At 34.4% G+C, this 19117-nt stretch overlaps 1 protein-coding gene across 5 annotated transcripts in view; it reads right to left on the reverse strand.

Moving 5' to 3' along the window:
• KCNT2 (potassium sodium-activated channel subfamily T member 2) overlaps positions 1–19117 on the reverse strand; it is a 344600-nt gene that overhangs the window by 219853 nt on the left and 105630 nt on the right. For all 5 annotated transcript variants that reach the window (XM_045982454.1, XM_045982456.1, XM_045982455.1 and 2 more), the window contains exons 4-7: positions 13885–13933; positions 11176–11235; positions 3898–3972; positions 2276–2359 (exon numbers count right to left, since the gene is read on the reverse strand). In XM_045982454.1, the coding sequence (XP_045838410.1) occupies positions 2276–2359; positions 3898–3972; positions 11176–11235; positions 13885–13933 (268 nt within the window). The remainder of the gene's footprint in view (positions 1–2275; positions 2360–3897; positions 3973–11175; positions 11236–13884; positions 13934–19117) is intronic.

A 19117-nucleotide genomic window follows, 5' to 3' on the forward strand; every position in this document is an offset into this window, starting at 1 on the left:
TATGGGGGACCACCAAAGCCCCAAATTTCAGTTTACTCTCCCCTTATCAAGATCTGCAGAGATGTTGTACTGACTCCTAAAAAGCCCACCGTAGTGAGCAATGTCTCTAATAGAAAATTCTAATTTTAACAGTAATAGCTAAGTCAAGCTACAATCACATCTCATTCTCTGAATCAGGAAAAACGACATGAAATATGCCAGGCAATCTATCATGAAAAGAAAATGCTAAACAGTCAAGGCATAAAATTTTTAAATTTAAATTCATTAATATAAAGATGAATTAAAGATACACTTTTAATCTTTCCAATTGAAAAACATTAAAAAATAATAATACTCAGTGTTGTTTAAAATATAAAACATCAGCACTCAGAAATGATTGATGTTGTCCATGTAATTTGTTATAAAATTTCTTGAAGGTGATTCGGCAACACAGGTCACAGCCATTCTCTTTTTATTTCATGCATTCATTAATTAATATAATCAGTGTTTACTCAATAACATAATTTCTGAAAACTGACCACATAAAATCATCAGAGATAAAAATTAATATTTATACTCATCTTATTACAAAATTATAATACTTATATGAAATAATAAATGTTCATTACTACTAAAATAACTAAAGTATGCAATACAAAATGGTTAAAGTGATCAAAACTATAGAACAGATTTATATGTCGCTATAAAAAATGATTTGAAGACATATGAAATTGAACACTACAAAAACAAAATTCAAAATTCAAATTATAAAACTGAACATACACTGTAATTTCATATATGATATGTGTGCATTTTTATAGGAAATGTTAGAAGGATATAAATTATTATTATAGTCTTTGGTAGATTCACAGGTTTTTCATGCTTTGTAGGTTTCTGCTCATCTCAAATATTTTTTTTTTCATCTCAAATATTTTATAATGAACTTTTAACTGTCTTAAAGTCAGTGTTGCATGAAATGAATCACTTTACCAATATAAAATCTCAATAAGCCCCTATTTTATCTTTCTCTACCACATACTTAACCAGAACTGTTAAGAAAACAAAAAACTAAGTTGATTAGAAGTTAACCTCTCATCCCTTACTTTCTTTTTAACAGAGGTGTTAATGAGCAGAAAAATAAATAAAAATTTCTCCAACCAGTGAAAAAAGAAGCAAAATACAGAAACACAATGCAAAATGAATCCTAAATTAATATTGCAAAACACTACTTTCACTCTCAGTGATTGACTAATGACTCCCTTGGTTAGGCAAATTTTTTCCACCAACTAAGAACACAAATTAGTATAAAGAGGTTTATTTTTTCCCAGTGTATTTTTTTCTTTAGCAGTTTAGTCAATCTTTGTTTAGTGAAATAGTATTTTTGGGGTGGGATAGTGAAGACAGCCCAACATTTCTTCAAACCATTCCACAGGTCATACTCCCCTATCATTTGTACATGTATTTTCACGAGATTCCAGTAGTCATTTAATATAAATGTTTAGAAACATTCATTTGATTGTGAATACTCAAATGCTACGCAAGTATTCTTTTGGCTAAAATTTTTGTGTTCCATTTCTGTTCAAAAACGTTTAAAAGGAAAAGTTTGCTTCCAAACGAATTTAATTTCAATGTAGTAAAACAGTATTGAGTCCTTACTATTTTTATGCCAGATACAATACTTTAGACACACACACCTATGTGCTTATACATATATGTAGTTTCATTTAATTCGTATAGCAAAGTCTGTAAGGTAACTACTTTTGTTCTCTTCTTAAGACAAATAACCGAAGTTCTTGGTAGCTCTGGACTGGTGATATTTAGAAAATCGGAACTATTTTAGTTCACCAGGTCAGAGGGACTTACAAAGGTGGTGACTTGGCAATATGGGCCAAGTTAAGACAGCCCAAAAAGTTTTTACTCTGAATTAGGATACGAGCAGACTTAAGGTCTTCAATATTAATATAACATACCACTTTATTTGATAGTATTTTACCAAAACTCTTTCATTTTTACAAATATTTAAATGAAATTATTTACTGGGATGATAAATTTATTTTTTAATTATTAATTTAAAATAAATTTATTTCTTTTAAAAATGAACAATTTAGAAATTTAGTTATACCTAAATAAATCACAACAGTATGAGTTTATATTTCATGGGAGAAAGAAAAATGCAGAAGTACTAGACTGAGACCTCAAATCATCTTCTCTCTGTTTAATATAAGCAGAGAAAGTATGTAAGAAATAATGGAAGGGTAAAAATATTGTTGTATTTACACTTCACTTTCATACTTACAATCATATTTTCCAAGGCATGTTTGGCAAGCCAACAGTTTAGAAAGACAGGGACAAATAGATTCCTTAAGGAAGGCCAGAAGATCTAAAAAACAAACCAAAACTAAACTTTTATCTCAAAGCAAAAATCATATCCAGCAGATTAAAATGTAGAACAAAAAAAAAGTTAATAAAGACTAAAATTTTTAATACATGTGATAAATTCTTTAAACTCATTAATGAAACACGAGGAGAAGATCCAATCTTTTCATTCATTGGTCTAAGTCTTACTTAGGGAAAATTCTTTGGGAAATTATTGTAGAAGCAGAAAGGAAAAAAAATGAGCTCTGCTGAATGTCAACTATAACTATGGTAATTCTATCATTAATCTTTCATTGCGACAGTTTATAACAGACATCACCTCTTTCTTCCCTACAACTCGAGGGGGAAAGTAGGAATAAGGAGGGAGAGAAGGCTTTCCCTTCTCATAACATTACCGCTTACTCTCTTCCGATTCAAACATTTTAAGTGATATTGGGAACCATATTCAATTGGATTATATTTACTTAGCCTGTCATTTAATCTAGTTCCAGTTGTTCCTCTAGATAAATCACTCAAATTAAAATAATTGTCAGAAATAAGCAACCACCTAAAATAGTATTTGCTTATTTTCATAATTTTCCAAATAAAGTTCAAAGGATGTGTTAGAAAGCATATCCCCAACAGACATTACCATAACTCTATGAAATACAGATTAAAACCTAATTTTGCAATGGGAAAGTGCTTGTTACATATTTATGGGGCTGCAATTGAGCAGGATCATCATAGAATTGGTATTCCACAGTACTTTGATGAAGAAGCAAATTGCTAATTATCTGGCTGTTGGCAACTTTCTTATTAATGGGAGAATTTGACTTAGTAAATATTGTGTTTAAGCTAGAAATAAATATATGCTCAGTATGAGAAACTTTTATCAATACTTCATTTCTATTTTTTTTTATTTGGATATAGGTGACATACAATGTTATATGAGTTTCAGGTGTACAACTTAGTAATTTCGAAAGTTTATACATCATGCCATGTTCACCGCAAGGGTAGCTACCATCTGTCCTATGATATCACTACTACAATATCATTGATTATATTCCTTAAGCTATGCCTTTTATTGCCATGCATTCATTTCATAACTGGGCCTGTATCCCCACTCCCTTGCACCGAATTGGGTGCAATTTGCCCAAACCCCCACTCCCTTCCCTCTGGCAACCATCACTTCTCTCTATTTATAGGTCTGATTTTGTTTTTTGTTAGTTTCTACTTTTTTTTTTAATTCTGCAATATACACAAGAAATGGAGTGATTAATTTCTACTCTATCTAGATAATATTAAACCTATTCACATGACACATCCAGAGCATATATGTCTGAAAAATTATTTTATTTTGTTATTGCACTAAATCTCATTTGTTTTCATTTAATTTCATAATCCAGTTATCCAACTGATTTTACTATTTATTTTTAATACCATGATCCTAACCAAAACCTAAAATCATTTATTGGAGCTAATGTATTATTTATTAGTATTTAGATTTAAAGACTTAAGTCTAATGACAAAATTATTTATTTTAAAGATGCTTTTAGGACTTACTGAGATAATGAAGGGAACCGCATTAATTATTTCCAAGATGAAGGGTATTCGTAAAATCTGTTCCCAGATGTTTCCCTTCCAAGAAAGAATAAATAAAAATGAAAGTCAATTATACTGAATCCCATTAAAGGGGGAAAAAGACAGCACTCAGAATTTTTCTAGCAAGGATGCTTACATTAACAGAATACCAAATCATTACATAAAAATGTAGCAATGACTTTTAAAGAGTATTTTTCTCAATATAATTGTACTCTCTCAATTTTTTGGTAAGTTTAAGAAGTAAAACAAACATTTATAGTAAGTCTAGAATATTGCACACAACACATTTTGATCATATAATATTTCATGGAAGAAAAGTTACTAGTAAAAATACCCATATTAAAGAAGCTACAGAATCAGTAAAGAGTGATTCAATCTTAATTTTTTGTTACGTGAGTTATATTCACAAACTATAAAGTATGTTAAATAGCTTGTAAATACATACACTTGTTAATGTTCATTGGTATTAACATTGTCTCTATGTAAAACTTAAAGGAAGGGCTTTTTCAATCATTTAGATTCTAATCTTCCAACCCACATACCACAACAGTATTCATTAAAACTGGTGATGTAACTTGTGGGTCCTAATGCAAAATGAAAATTCAGGGCTTCTTATTGACAAATTATGAACAATTTTCAGAAAGTGACAGGAGAATATTAAAATAAGCACAGGCCCTGGAGGGGAGGGGGTGAGAGGGATGGGGTGGCTGGGTGATGGACATTGGGGAGGGTATGTGCTATGATGAGTTCTATGAATTGTGTAAGACTGATGAATCACAGACCTGTACCTCTGAAATACATGTTAATAAAAGAAAATAAGCACAGGCCTTTCTAAATGTATAACGCTGTGTAAATGCATACTACACAGTCATGAAGTTGTCTCTGATATAAACAGGTTAGTCACTGACACTGACACTTTCTTAAATGGTGTTCAATGGGGGTGTAAATGGGTGGGGGGGGAGAAAAAGAAAAAAACTCAGAACTTCCTAAAGCAGTTTATTCTTCTTTGAAGAGATCTCCGTATTAGAAAAGCAATTTAAAATCTGGGTCCCTGTATTTTCCAGTCATTTTATAACACTGGCCTCAAAGTTAGGAACTTTTCTTAATTTTCCTTGAGGTCCCAAAGTCTTCAAATATTACAGTAATAGAAGATACTACCACATCACAAAACAAGGTTCTAGACTGGCTAGAACTCAAATCATGAACTCAAATATTAGGCAGTAAGTTTTGCTGTATGTCATTCTTCACCATCTCCAGGCTATCCAGAAAGTGGTAGGGGGAACAAGTGGAAGAAATGGAAGCAATGAGAAACCCTCTGTACTGACATATTAGTGATGCTTTGGTGCTTTCTCAAGAGAACCACCTTGGGAGCTCAGCTCACACATAGAGACTGTTTTTGGCTCATGCCCAAGACATCTAAACATGAAGAGACAGCAGTGCAACAAGAAAAGAGGGCTGAAATGAGAGCAAGCTACAATGATGCCAACTCTAAGACAAAGGTACTTGTTTTCTGGGAACCAAACGAGACCCTAAAAAATAAAATCTATGGTCATTTTAAAGGAGTTAACACTTGGCACAGTGGTGTGCCTGAAGGCAAAACAAGACCTCAACAGCTGGAGGACCTCAGAGGTCCACGGGTCACAGCCTTAGCGGCCAGCCAGAGGCACTGAGTCATCCGAGGAGCACCAGTCAAAGGCCTGCAGAAGACCACAGCAGCCCTACTTGTGTCTGTCATGCAGAGCAACCCAACACAAGACTCTACTTGTGCCAGTCCGGCACCTTCATCCCAGACGGTGACTTGACCTCACTCCCTGTGCCTCCTCAGCCCCAGAGGGACCAAGATCAGCAACCCTAAATAAGAAAGGAAGTGGGAATGACAGATAACCTCACAAGGATTCCCTGTCCCACGCAGGTCTGAGCCAAGGTTAAGCTGAAGTCTTGAAGTGAATGAAAAGTTTCAATGTTTATATATATGGAGCATAATTTCTAAAATACTAAACTGAAATTTGCCTTGTGATTGGAGACTACAAATGTTCTGGGACCTTTACAACATATCATCTGATCAGCATGGATCAGGAGGATGTGTGGATTTGGAAAAGTGTCTGAGAACTAAAGACCTTTCCTACTTGTGCTAAGTCAAGTTTGTTCAGTAAAGCAGTTATGACTGATTTGGGGTGTGCGTGTTAAATTACCATTTCATTCACCAGTTTTTTTGTTCTGTTTTGTTTTGCTTTTACTGAATGCTTAACATTTGGCTTATTCCATCCTTGGTGTGTTTTTACTGGTGATTGTACCTCTCTCTTTGGTGTCAACGACTGTTGCTGGGGAAAAGACTGATGTGACCAGCAAGAGAAGGAAGGGTGTGGAAACAGTTACCACTGGTGATATGTCAGGATATCTCTATTAATGCACAGCAAGATTAATATTAGTTTTCTTAGCTATGAGATACAGTTTGGACAACTTTAGTTCATAGTAAACAAAAATGTTATATATCTCTAATGACTCTCTTCATTTCCTTTTGTAATACATCAATTTTATTTCATGGATTTTTTTCTCAAACAATTAAGAGTCTCGTAAGTGTTATCTGACTTAATCTGGTTAATTTCTGATTTATCTTCTATATGAAAGCCAAAAGATTCTTTCCAAAATGCCACTACCAACATAATAACATCCAAACTACTCCTTGGATTACATGAAGTTTCATAATCTGGACTCTGGTTACTGGTCTTGTTTGTATCTATTATACTTCTATTTCCATCTTGAATTCAGCCACAGATTCATCCATACTGAATTTTATACAGTTCTCTGAATAAGCTAGGCTATTTCATACTTTTATAACTCTGCTCACACTTCTACTTCTTGGAATGCCCCACTCCCTATGTGTTTACCACTAATCTCCTGGATAAGTGTTAATAACATGTTATAGAACCGCTTTTTTCCTTGCCTGTTAGGGCTCGAGAAGTATGTTAATGCGTAAATGAGGGGCTCCTGAATGGTTCAGTCGGTTACCATCTGCCTTTGGCTCAGGTCACGATCCCAGGGTTCTAGGATCGAGCCCCACGCCAGACTCCCTGCTCAGCGAAGAGACTGTTTTCTCTCTTTGCTGCTCTCCCTGCATGTGTTCTCTTGCTCTCTGTGTCAAATAAATAAATAAAATCTTAAAAAAGAGAGAGAGAAGCAACATGGGGGGTTAGGGGGATAGGAGAAGAATAAATGAAACAAGATGGGATTGGGAGGGAGACAAACCATAAATGACTCTTAATCTCACAAAACAAACTGGGGGTTGCTGGGGGGAGGTGGGGTTGGGAGAGGGGGAGGGGGTTATGGACATTGGGGAGGGTATGTGCTATCATGAGTGCTGTGGAGTGTGTAAACCTAGCAATTCACAGACCTGTACCCCTGGGGATAAAAATACATTATATGTTTATAAAAAAAAAAAAAATTGGAAGGGGAGGCAAACCATAAGAGACTATGGACTCTGAAAAACAATCTGAGGGTTTTGAAGGGTTAGGGGTGGGAGGTTGGGGGAACAGGTGGTGGGTAATAGGGAGGGCACGTTTTGCATGGAGCACTGGGTGTTGTGCAAAAACAATGAATACTGTTACACTGAAAAAATAAATAAAGAAAATAAATAAAGTCAATCTCCTCATCAAAAAAAAAAAAAGAGAGAGAGAGAGAAGAAAAGAAATTTCTTAGGTAGCTTTATCTGTTCTAAGTATGTAGAACCACGTTTCTCTTACAGAATTCAATAAAGTATAAATAAACATTAATCCAACCATTTTACAACATTTAGTATGGACCTAACTTTCCTTAATCAATAAAAATGCAGGAAAATAGATACTTTTCTAAAATGTATCAGGCATTATTTTTATCATGAATAAAAATGGAAGTTGTAACTATTATCTAGTACCTCTAAAACACACTCAAAAAACTATAAGATGTATGGTAATATTGTTGTTAGACCAAGATGTACCCAGGAACTTTTAAAAAACACTTTCTTCTTCAATATTAAAAATACCTGTATGGGTGCCTGTGTGACTCAGTCAGTTAAGTGACTGCCTTCAGCTCAGGTCATGTTCCTGGAGTCTCCAGGTCGAATCCTACTTTGGGGTCCCAGCTCCACTGGGACTGCTTCTCCCTCTGACCTTCTACCCTCTCATGCTCTCTCTTATTGCTCTCTCTCTCAAATAAATAAATAAAATTTAAAAAAAAAAAAAAAAACCAAACCTGTATGTAAAGACAAAACTAAAAAGACTGATAACTTATCTTCTTTTAGTGAATTTAAAATAGTGTAGTAACCCTAAGGCAGTCTTATTTTGTATCTCTAAATGTAAACTGAAAAATAGTTAGATTCACCATTTCCATGGCACCAGAAGCAGAATCACCAGTATTGGGGCACCTGGGTGGCTCTGTCCATTAAGCAACCAACTCTTGATTTCCGCTGGCTTGGGTCATGACCTCAAGGTCATGGTGCTCCATGGGGAGTCTATTTGTGACTCTCCTTTCCCCCTCTCTCTCTAAAAATAAATAAAATCTTAGGGGAAAAGAAGAAGAAGAAGAAGAATCACCAGTATCTATGGGTGTCTAAGAGTTCTAGTCAAATCCTTTGTTCTTTGCCAGAAAGGAGCCCATCATGTGTTAAAATTTCAAAACTGTTGCTTTTTATAACGTGATTATAGAAAAAAGAGCTGTAGATTTAACAGAAGCCTTCTAGGTATGTTGGATTTTTGTTTGCAGAATTTTGGAAATTATGCTGGGGTTTGTTTTCGTTTCCTTTTGATTTAATGAATGTGTGTGTATAAATAGAGTTCTATTTTGAAAGCAGTTGATAAAGACTTAGAGGATATTTATGGTAACAGAAGAATAAGAACTTTAGTGCTGGGCGATCCCCTGGTTGTTCTGCCAAGTAGCTATAAACATGAATGGAATGATGATTTAAGTACAGACCTGCACTTCTGTAGGATGGAGGATTCAATAAGTTGATGTCAGGGATTTTTAAATCATTATCTGCTAACCTCTACATGCACTTGATAGAGTTTTCACTCATTTAAAATGCTTTTTATTCATTGTTTTTATTTTTTGAAACCTCCACAATTGTTTAAACTGTTTTGTTAAGGATTAAGTAATCATGCTTATTGTAGAATGCTTAACTTGAAGAATTATAAAATGCTTACAGATTACTGTATTAAATTTGCTTTTAAATATTATATATATGTATATAATATATACAATATGCACATTATATGTATATACATGTAAACAAATATAAAAATAAATATTGATTTGCTTTAACATTGATAGTTCAGAACCTAATGTATCAAAGAACAATATTAGAATGTATGTAGTTGCTAATGCACTATCCATTTCTGCATACCTCTCTATAATTTTTCTCAAAAATCTAATTTGAAGAAAAAATCTAATTTCAGAGGAGGAGCTCATTGAGTTTCTGCTATCCAAATTTGCCTTAATTATAAGCCATAAATAGCTACCAAATACTTAATTTATTCATTCTTACTTTGAGTAAAACTTGCTTCATCTATCATTTTTTTTTTTTTTTAGTCCTCTCTGCCTAGTTTCTCTAAAGGATGCAGATTTTTTCCATTATTGGGCAATCTTCTCTGCCTCATTTGACCACTTTGAGGGTAGTGACCCTATCCCAGGTAATCAACATTCTTATTTAGCACTTTTACTCCTACTTGTACACCATTGAATCAAATGATTTCCAAAGTTTCTACCTTTCTTTTCATGTTCTGTCTTCCCTGATTACTCTGTCCTTCTTCCAACAACCACAGTGAAGATCTCCATCAAAGGAGCCTTAGCTTCTCTGTTGGTTATTATCCCATACTTAAGACACTTACATGCTTCCTTCACCATCTCTGTGTAAATGACCTCAACATCTTAAATCTCTCTTCCCTACATGTTCCAGATTCTCATTTTTAGTTGTCCACAAGTCATGTCTACCTATTTATCCATAAGTTCCTCAAATTTTCTATTTCCAAAACTGTTTCCATTATTCCATCTATCTTGACTCCAATCTGATTTTTTCTTTGTGTAATTTTTCTAAGTTTTATTGCCATGTTCCCAGTCATTTGAATTTAGAAAATGTTAAAGTGATATTTGATCTTGCCTTTTCTTCAACTTTCTCAACCACTTAGTTGACGATTTCTTTAGTTTCTACCTTTATATTTCATCTTGCATCAACTCTGTCTATTCTATTCGCCCAGCCAAAAACTCATTCCCAGTTTTCCTTCCTATAATCGCGTCTTAATTTAGCACATGGCTCTCAGTGTGATGTCTCTCTGACCTGTGCTGCACAGATGTTCTGAACTAATACTCTTAAAACTTAATTACAATTATAGAACTCTCATGTTCAACATTCTCCATCAAATTCCCATTCTATGTTGCTATACAAGGCTCTCACAATATTGTGCCAAATTTTCCCAACCAATATTTTCCCAAACGCCCCCCAAATTCTGCCTAAACTTCTATATTATTCTTTCAATTTTATATGCACATTACTTCTTTTATGCCTTTGCTAATTCTATAAGTCCCTAGAGTCTTGTCTTTTCATCTTTACTTATTGAAGTCATTGATTCAAGGACTCTGCTCTGCTTAAATCAGTCAAGTATTTTCTTTTCATCATATGATAAGACATCTCTCTACCACCATGGGACTTGATTTGCTCCTCACTGGAAGTACCTACTGTTCTGTTTTGTATTATTATTATTTGTATTTTGTATCTGCATAATTTTCTCCTGCTTATCCCCCTTTCTAGCTGGAAACTCACTGAGAAAAGAACAATGCACAGTATGGAGCTCTTCATCAAATATGGACTCAATAAATATTTGTTAAATTGTGTTAGCCAGATAAAGCCTCACCAAAAATTAAATAATTCTTTAAAATAATGCCTAACAGACATGTTTTTGTTCCCTCAATGTTTTTTCTACAGATCAGGAAAAGAGGTTAAGAACAATTAAAAGCAAGGCCATTCCACTTGCTTGCCTCACAGAAGCACGTATATAATAGGTAAGTTAAGCACAAGAATTAGTGAAATATTTTAAGCCACCAAGGAAAACATTACTATACTACAGATTTTTATCACATACCACAGAGGCCCAAAATAATTAAAGAGGTTTAAGAACTCGCTTTACCCCAGGGTATAAATTATAAATAGAGAAATACTGGGTTATTCTAGTAATGTGTTCTATCAGCCCAAACCTTCCAATTAAAATAACTTACCTTATAACTGAGATAACCAAGTAGTATTGTCTCAAACAAACTTATCAATGCCACTGAAACCTGAAAAAAAAAGGTACCTTAATGAGAAAATGCAATAAAATTTTAAAAATATATTCATGATTATAATACTATTAACTTTATAAATATGGACATGTATGTGTGTATGTATGTAAATATCTGTATAATATACAGACATAGACATAAGGAGGTATTATGTGGCACCCCAACTTCTATATACAGGTGGCAGGTTGCAAGCCTTTCCCAACACTACAGGTTAGTTTTATATTTCTAATACTCCTTAATAAATATTTTATTATCTCAAATATAAATGTGGAATTAGAATAGTCAGACTGGGTGGAGTTTCCATGGTATGTAGAGAATAGGTTCTTTTGTGTATGTTCCTAATATGCATAATCACACACAACTGCACCACCACAAACACTACCCTCTCCCAGCAACACCTCCACCACCCCTGCAACATCTATCAATGACAGCAGTTCCTTTCAGAAAATAAAAGAATGTAAGCTTCAACTTGAGATACATTCTCTCCTGTCACCCACCTCAAACAAAGTGAGACAGCAACATCCCTGAACACTAAGCAAAACAGTCCACGTCAACACTTCAAGATACACCCAGATTTTATTTGAATGGACTTCATAACCAATTCCTCTTTCACAGCTGGAAGAGCATGTCCTGGACAAGCTTCCACCTTTCTCTACATTCTCTATTAAATATACAATTTCTGTCGCTGAACTACTGAAAGGCTATAACTCCAACAGAAAAGGTAACTAGAAAAAATATTCAAACTATTTTGTATTAAGTACTTTCAGCACTTTGGAGTAGATGAATTGAAGCAAATAAGCAAGCATAAACAAGAAATGACTCCAATAACAAATATACTGGTTTACGGATTTTGAGATTTAAGACTGTCTGCATAAGAAAGGCAGATACCGGGGCGCCTGGCTGGCTCAGTGGATTAAGCCGCTGCCTTCGGCTCAGGTCATGATCTCAGGGTCCTGGGATCGAGCCCCGCATCGGGCTCTCTGCTCCACAGGGAGCCTGCTTCCTTCTCTCTCTCTGCCTGCCTCTCTGCCTACTTGTGATCTCTCTCTGTCAAATAAATAAATAAAATCTTAAAAAAAAAAAAAGAAAGGCAGATACCCTGGAGTTTTAAATTTTAACTCCTATTGGAATGAAAACTTTGATTTAAGTGAATATTAAAACAGAAGTACAATAAAAAAGCATATGAATGCATGGCAATATAAGTGAAATATATTCAGAAGTACATATGGAAGCCAGGCATTGTTCTGATATAAAATGCACACCTCTTAAATGTTCTCCACAAGTCCTTTAAATCATAATCATCCATGCTTTTTTTCTATAAGTAGTGTTAGATGGTCTCTAGAACATTTGTAGCATGGATTATTCAAAATCCTATTTGAAAATGAACATTATTGTTATTATTATTATTGTAAAATATCATTATCAGATAAAAGCAATTTGAAAATGTATTTCAAGGCCATATATGACTATTCTTAAAAATATTAACTTATTTTAAAAGTGTATCTCACTGAAGAATAATATAGGAATCAAGCTAGAGATTAAAAACTACATTTTTAGTGAACACTTAAATATTTGAAAAGGTATTTGTACTTAATGACACTGCAATGAAAATCAGTACAAAAAATTAAATGCAACTTGACTTCAAAAAAAAAGTATGAAATATCAAGACAGTAAAAACTTGATTTCATAGTTATAAACACAATGCATACATAATTAAAATAATCCATTATAACATTTAAAATGTACAGACTTCACAATCCTAATGACTAAAAACCAAACACTTGATTTTAAAGCATTTTAAAGGCTGTTTATACACAGTCAGTTTTAGAGACTTTCCATTACTTCCAAGATTCAACTGTTTTCCAATCTGTAATTTTTGACCTTTTTATCTTGGTGACTGTACTCTTTAAAGAACTTTTATTTTTGAAAAATAACAAAGTAAAAAGTATCTGTAGGAGAGAGACAAGAGTACATGTAAAGGAGAGAGATGGGAACGTGTAAAAAGTTTGCTGGACGTAAAATTCAACAGAAAAAGGAACAAAGAAGAGTATAGATGACTCTATGGAACACCCCAACAATATAATTCAGACATGTTCCCTCTCATTTCTTACTCTTTTCTCAGGACTCCTTTTATGCCAGAACATACTTTTTCTTTATTTACACAATTATCTGTTTAGGGACCAAGCTCTCGCTATTGGTTATATGAGCCATTCATTCACTTGTTTATGCATTTAATAATTATTTATTAAGATTCTACCATGTTCCAGACACTGTAGATACAGTAAAAGAGCAAACACGGTTATGGGCCTTTGATGGATTTTTCAAGGATTATATAAAATGAATACCTAGAGTCGTTTTGAGAACCTGTGGTGCCTTAATACACTGATTTACTCTGTTTTTCTCCATACCTTCAAAAACTTTCTGAAGTCTAATCCTGATCAGAAGGAAATTCTCAAAAGGTAGAATGCAGGGCTCAGGCAAACACGAGGATAGGGAAAAAAAAACTTTGTCTAAGACATGCATCAAGATTAATTAAGCAATAAAACAAATTCAGTTTTAATATCAATAGTTTTCTCTCCAACAGTATTTCTCTATGAAATATGAACAAAGCCATAAGTAGAGGGATAGAACAAAATTGTACATAACCTGTAAGCCCCATAAAGGTAGACTTCTGTTCACCCAAAAGATATGAGACCTATAAAAAAATGATAAGATATTAGTTTTTAAAAACATGAAAAATGTATTCATCTTAAAATTTTGATTGAAGTTGGAAATATCTAAAGACTGCTGCATTAAAAGGCAATAAAATCTCAAAATTGAAATTAGAATAGCTTTATATTGTTTTAGTTTTCTTTTTGATAATATTCACTTCTATTCGAGGAATAGAAAATGGTTTATTTTTAAACCCTTTGTAATTTCGTTTTTATTCTCATGTTAATAAAGGAAAAAAACATAATGGACCCTTATCTAAGGAATGATTATGGCAAGGTAGAAAAACTTCAAACCCTTTACTAGTCAATTCTCCATTGAAATGCCACTTAAGAGTCTTCCACAAACTCAAAAGATTTTGTTATTTTTAACACTGTTAATATTTGGGGAATACAAAGTCAACAGCATAAATAATCAGAATAAAGTGAGTAACTCGTAGAGCACATTAATCTTTCAGATCTGGGTTTGTATAAAACAGTATGCCACCAAGAATATCTGTAACTAAGGTTAGCATAACCCATTACGCGGGACAGAGTGACTGTCCTTAAATATCTGCTAAAAAATTATATCCTCTCTGATGTTAAAAATTGTTTATACTCTGTGAAAAAACACCATGTACTTCTAATATAGCCACAAGTTATATATATTTTTTAAGTATGTTCCACGCCCAATGTAGAGTTGAACTTACTACCCCAAGATCAAGTCAATGCTTTCCTGACTGAGCCAGCCAGTTGCCTCCACAAGTTACAATTTTTAACTCATTATACCCCACTATTGCCTACATTATTTTGTGTACAGCTGATTAATGAAAGGTCATTCACAGCAATATAATCTATTTATTAGATGATGAGAATAGTTATATTATGCTGCCAAAAAATGCAAATAAAAAAGAAAGACAGAACAAAGCCTAGTCACTCTTTAAAGCTATTAAGTATTAGGGGAGTCCCATAAAGTATCAAGTTTATTTTTAAATATTTAGTTATTTCTTTTCGGCAATACGTTAAGTAATAACAAAGAGCAATAAACTTTCTAAAATTCTAGTTTTAAAAAAAATTGCAAACTTTAAAATAATATTCAAAGAAACTACCTACTACCTTAAACCAAAGGACTATGTAATTCCAGAATGTCACATCTACTTAGACAGCTGATCTCTTCAACTGATCCAAACCAAACCTATGACCTTTCTCTCAAAAAGTGGTCCTCTCCATTTTGTACCTCTCAGCAAATGGCACCAAATTCTACCAAGTCTGGTTACCCAAAACATTAGGTATCATCTTAGATTCTTTCCTCTCCTGTATTTGCAAATACAAAAATGTGATGCAAATGACATCAGTCTTCAAATCTTTTCAGTTCTTCCCACCAAATATCTGTAGGATGCATCTACCTCTCCTCAACTCTACTACCACAACCACCTCAACCAATCTACCATTTTTTATGCAATAGGATTCTTGCAAAAACCCGCCAACTAAGAACCTACACTTCTTTTTGCCTTCTACATTTTTGCTCCAAATTACAACTACACAGATTCTTTCTAAATGTGATTTAGATCACATCACCCCTCTCTGTATTGGCCCTACACTTTTCTTAGAATAAAGACCAAAACTCTTAAATGGCATTCTTAAACTTACTCAATTGTGACATGACCCTTCCTATCTCAGCCTTTTCTGTAGGAACTCTTCCCTTACCTAGAGCTCTCAGCTCAACTCTCTCTCAGGGAAACCTTCCTTGAAGCAGGCAATCAATCAACAACCAACGTAGTCAACTAGTCTCTTAGGCAATCTCACTCAGCACACCTCTTCTGCCATTTATGTAGGTGGTAACTTTACATTTATTTGCATATATTTCTTTAATAGTTGTCTGCTCATTAAACTGCAAGTTTCCCTAAGATGAGACAGTATGTCTATTTTCCTCACCATTAAACCCCAATGTCTTTATGTTCACATACCTATAGTAAGTTAGGCATCAATATAAACAAATGGATGATGCCATAAAGGGAAAAATATGACTGATGAGTTCAGCAATACTGTCCTGTCCAAAACACATCTCTTATATTCTCAGTGACAAGATATGTAAGAATGAAGAGGGATATGGACGTTTTTCATAGATAAAAATGATATGCTGTAAAAATTACTAAATAACTAAGTAAATAGCAGTGTCTGGAAAATTATAAAATACATTGTGAATCAAAAGTTTAAGAGCATTTTCAAAGAGAAATTAATGCTTAATATGGAGGGACTAAAGCTAGTTATCAAATAAATAGCATTTTCTTTGGACTGGGATGTTATTCTATTTTGATAGGTCTTGAAATACCATAGGTTCTTAAATTTAAATAAAACTTTAAAGAAAAGCTGTTTCTTAGACAAGGCTATGTCATGTGAAATAGGTTTCATATTCCTTAAAAATATTTCTGCAAAACTCTAATATATAAATGGCAGGGTGAAGTGAACTCTCCAATGGAAAGTCATCTTTTCCACGAGTTGACTAAGTACTAAATTGGGTAAATACATAGAAGAATAATGTATAAATTCTAGTAAAAAGCTAGTGCCCAAACTCCTTTAATAAAATGAACTTATCATGAAAAAAGAATGTAGGGTCTGATCTGCACATTTCTAGATGATCTCCAAAACAAATGAGACAGAATGCTGAAACGGGCAACCACACCATAATTCCAAATACAGCGTCAATCCCACTTGACAAAAATGCATTAGGAAGAAAGAATAGTGATATAGGAATATTTACCGTCACAGGAAAGGAAATGGAAGAGAATTAAAGTAGCCTTATCATCAACAATAGAAAAAATATGAAAATGAGAGAAAAAGTCATTGAAAAGACGACGCTTATAATATTGACCTAACTATATCACTATGGGCATGTTATGTACATGTATTGACACAAAGAGAATTTACAAAAGATTGGGCATCAAAATACTGAAAGTACTGATTTCCAGATACTGTATCTTAGGCAATTTTTACTTCCTTTTCTTGCCATAGGTATTCATATAGTAATAATCATGAACCAAGTATAAAATCCTGAAAAATAAAGTAAGTTTTGCCTTTGTTTATTGGAAAAATAAAACAAAAAAAAGCAAACATAAAAACCAAGTTCAGTCAGACTGAACTAGGTTTATAGATAAAATCCATCTTTGAAGTATCGTTGTGAAAACTGGAAGAACCATATCAAACCATGGAAGTTACGGCAAAAGTTAACTATAGAAAGTTAGTGACCTGTAGCCTCAGCCATGTTTCACAGCATGATTATTTATGGTTTTTCCAAAATATAAGGACATAGCCACTAAAAAATATCAGAGAAGCTTTAGCAGCTGAAGCAGAAGTCCAGGGGTAAATATGTTAGCCAAAGGAGTAAAGCATTTGCTAAATACATGAAAGTCATAAGGTAAATACGTGGGGCATAATTCATATGAAAGGACCTGCGACTCACAAACTTGAGATGAATGAAGATTGATAGCTCTCCAAGAAAACAAATGCAGCTTGTATTTTATTGACAAAAGTATAATACCCTAAACCAAAGGGTGGAAATGATAAAACTCCCCTAACCATAACAAATATTGAAAATTGAGTCCTAGGTATGGTACTAGGCCCACATCTCAAAGACATGTAAAATTTAATGTATGTCGGTGGGGCACCTGGGTGACTCAGTGTGTTAAGCATCTGCCTTCTGCTTAGGACATGATCCAGGGTTCCTGGGATCAGCTCAGCAGGAAGTTTGCTTCTCCTTCTCCCTCTGCCCCGCCACCTTGCTCATGCTTGCTCTCTCTCTCTCCCTCCCCTGAACTTTCTTCTTCAAATAAATAAAATCTTAAAAAAAAAAAAAATAGCGTGTGTCCGAAAACAAGGAGACCACAATACTGATGCACAGTAGAGTCTTGACAATACATTAGGAAGATTTTTTTTTTTAAAGATTTTTTATTTATTTATTTGACACACAGAGAGATATCACAAGTAGGCAGAGAGGCAGGCAGAGAGAGAGAGGAGGAAGCAGGCTTCCTGCTGAGCAGAGAGCCTGATGCGGGGCTCCATCCCAGGACCCTGAGATCATGACCTGAGCCGAAGGCAGCGGCTTAACCCACTGAGCCACCCAGGAGCCCCAGGAAGATTTTTTAATAACTGATTCCTTTCAAAACTTCATACCAGGTTTGACAGTCAACTGTGAGGAGTATCGTAGGGAGGACTAAAGGCTGACTTTTTGAGAGGCAGGACTTTAAGAGCCTTTCCATCACACGTGCACGGACTGAAGCTTTCTATCAACACTCCTCTCCCTTCTCCATGGTATAGAGTTGAGTGCAAAAAGGCACTCTTCAGCTAAAGGCTACATTTCTCAGCCTTTGTGTGAAAGTATGGTGATATGACTGATTCTCACATGAGATCTGAGAATAAAATGCAAGTAAAAGTGACGCTTGTCATTTGTTGCCAATAGTTTCAAGAAGTGTATGTATATATGTATACATATATATACTTCTTCATGCTCTCTTTACCTTTCCCAACGCTGTTTGCAGAGGATGCTTATGTCTTAGACAGCACATAGACACAAAATAGGAATGGTTTTCATACATAGTAATGTACTTACCATGTTACAGAGTGCATGCGTGCATGTATGTATAAGTCACCAAACAGAGAAAAGATCTACAGTAAAAACACCAGCATTAGACTCCAGTAAACAAAAACTTCTTTTGAATTTTTGATGTTGTATGTTAGAGCACTTGGTGCTATTTTAATCTATACTGTAGCAAATATACATGAGAGAAGAAAAGGTCTACATTATAACATTCCTTCTGATCAGTCATCAAATACTAAAAGATATTGTGGGGTGCCTACGTGGCTCAGTCAGTTAAGCATCTCACTTCCATTCAGGTCATGATCTCAGGATCCCAGGGTCAGTGGAGCCCCAAGACCGTAGGGTTCTGTCCTCAGCAGGGAGTCTGCTTCTTCCTCTCCATCTGCCCCTCCCCCACACTTGTGTGCCCATGCACTCTCTCTCTCTCAAATAAATAAAATTTTTATTTTTTATTTTATTTTTTTTTAAAGATTTTATTTATTTATTTGACAGAGAGAGATCACAAGTAGACAGAGAGGCAGGCAGAGAGAGAGAGAGAGAGGGAAGCAGGCTCCCCGCTGAGCAGAGAGCCCTATGCGGGACTCGATCCCAGGACCCT

The sequence above is a fragment of the Meles meles genome, chromosome 17 (assembly GCF_922984935.1).
Source record: "Meles meles chromosome 17, mMelMel3.1 paternal haplotype, whole genome shotgun sequence".
NCBI classification, from domain to species: Eukaryota; Metazoa; Chordata; class Mammalia; order Carnivora; family Mustelidae; genus Meles; species Meles meles.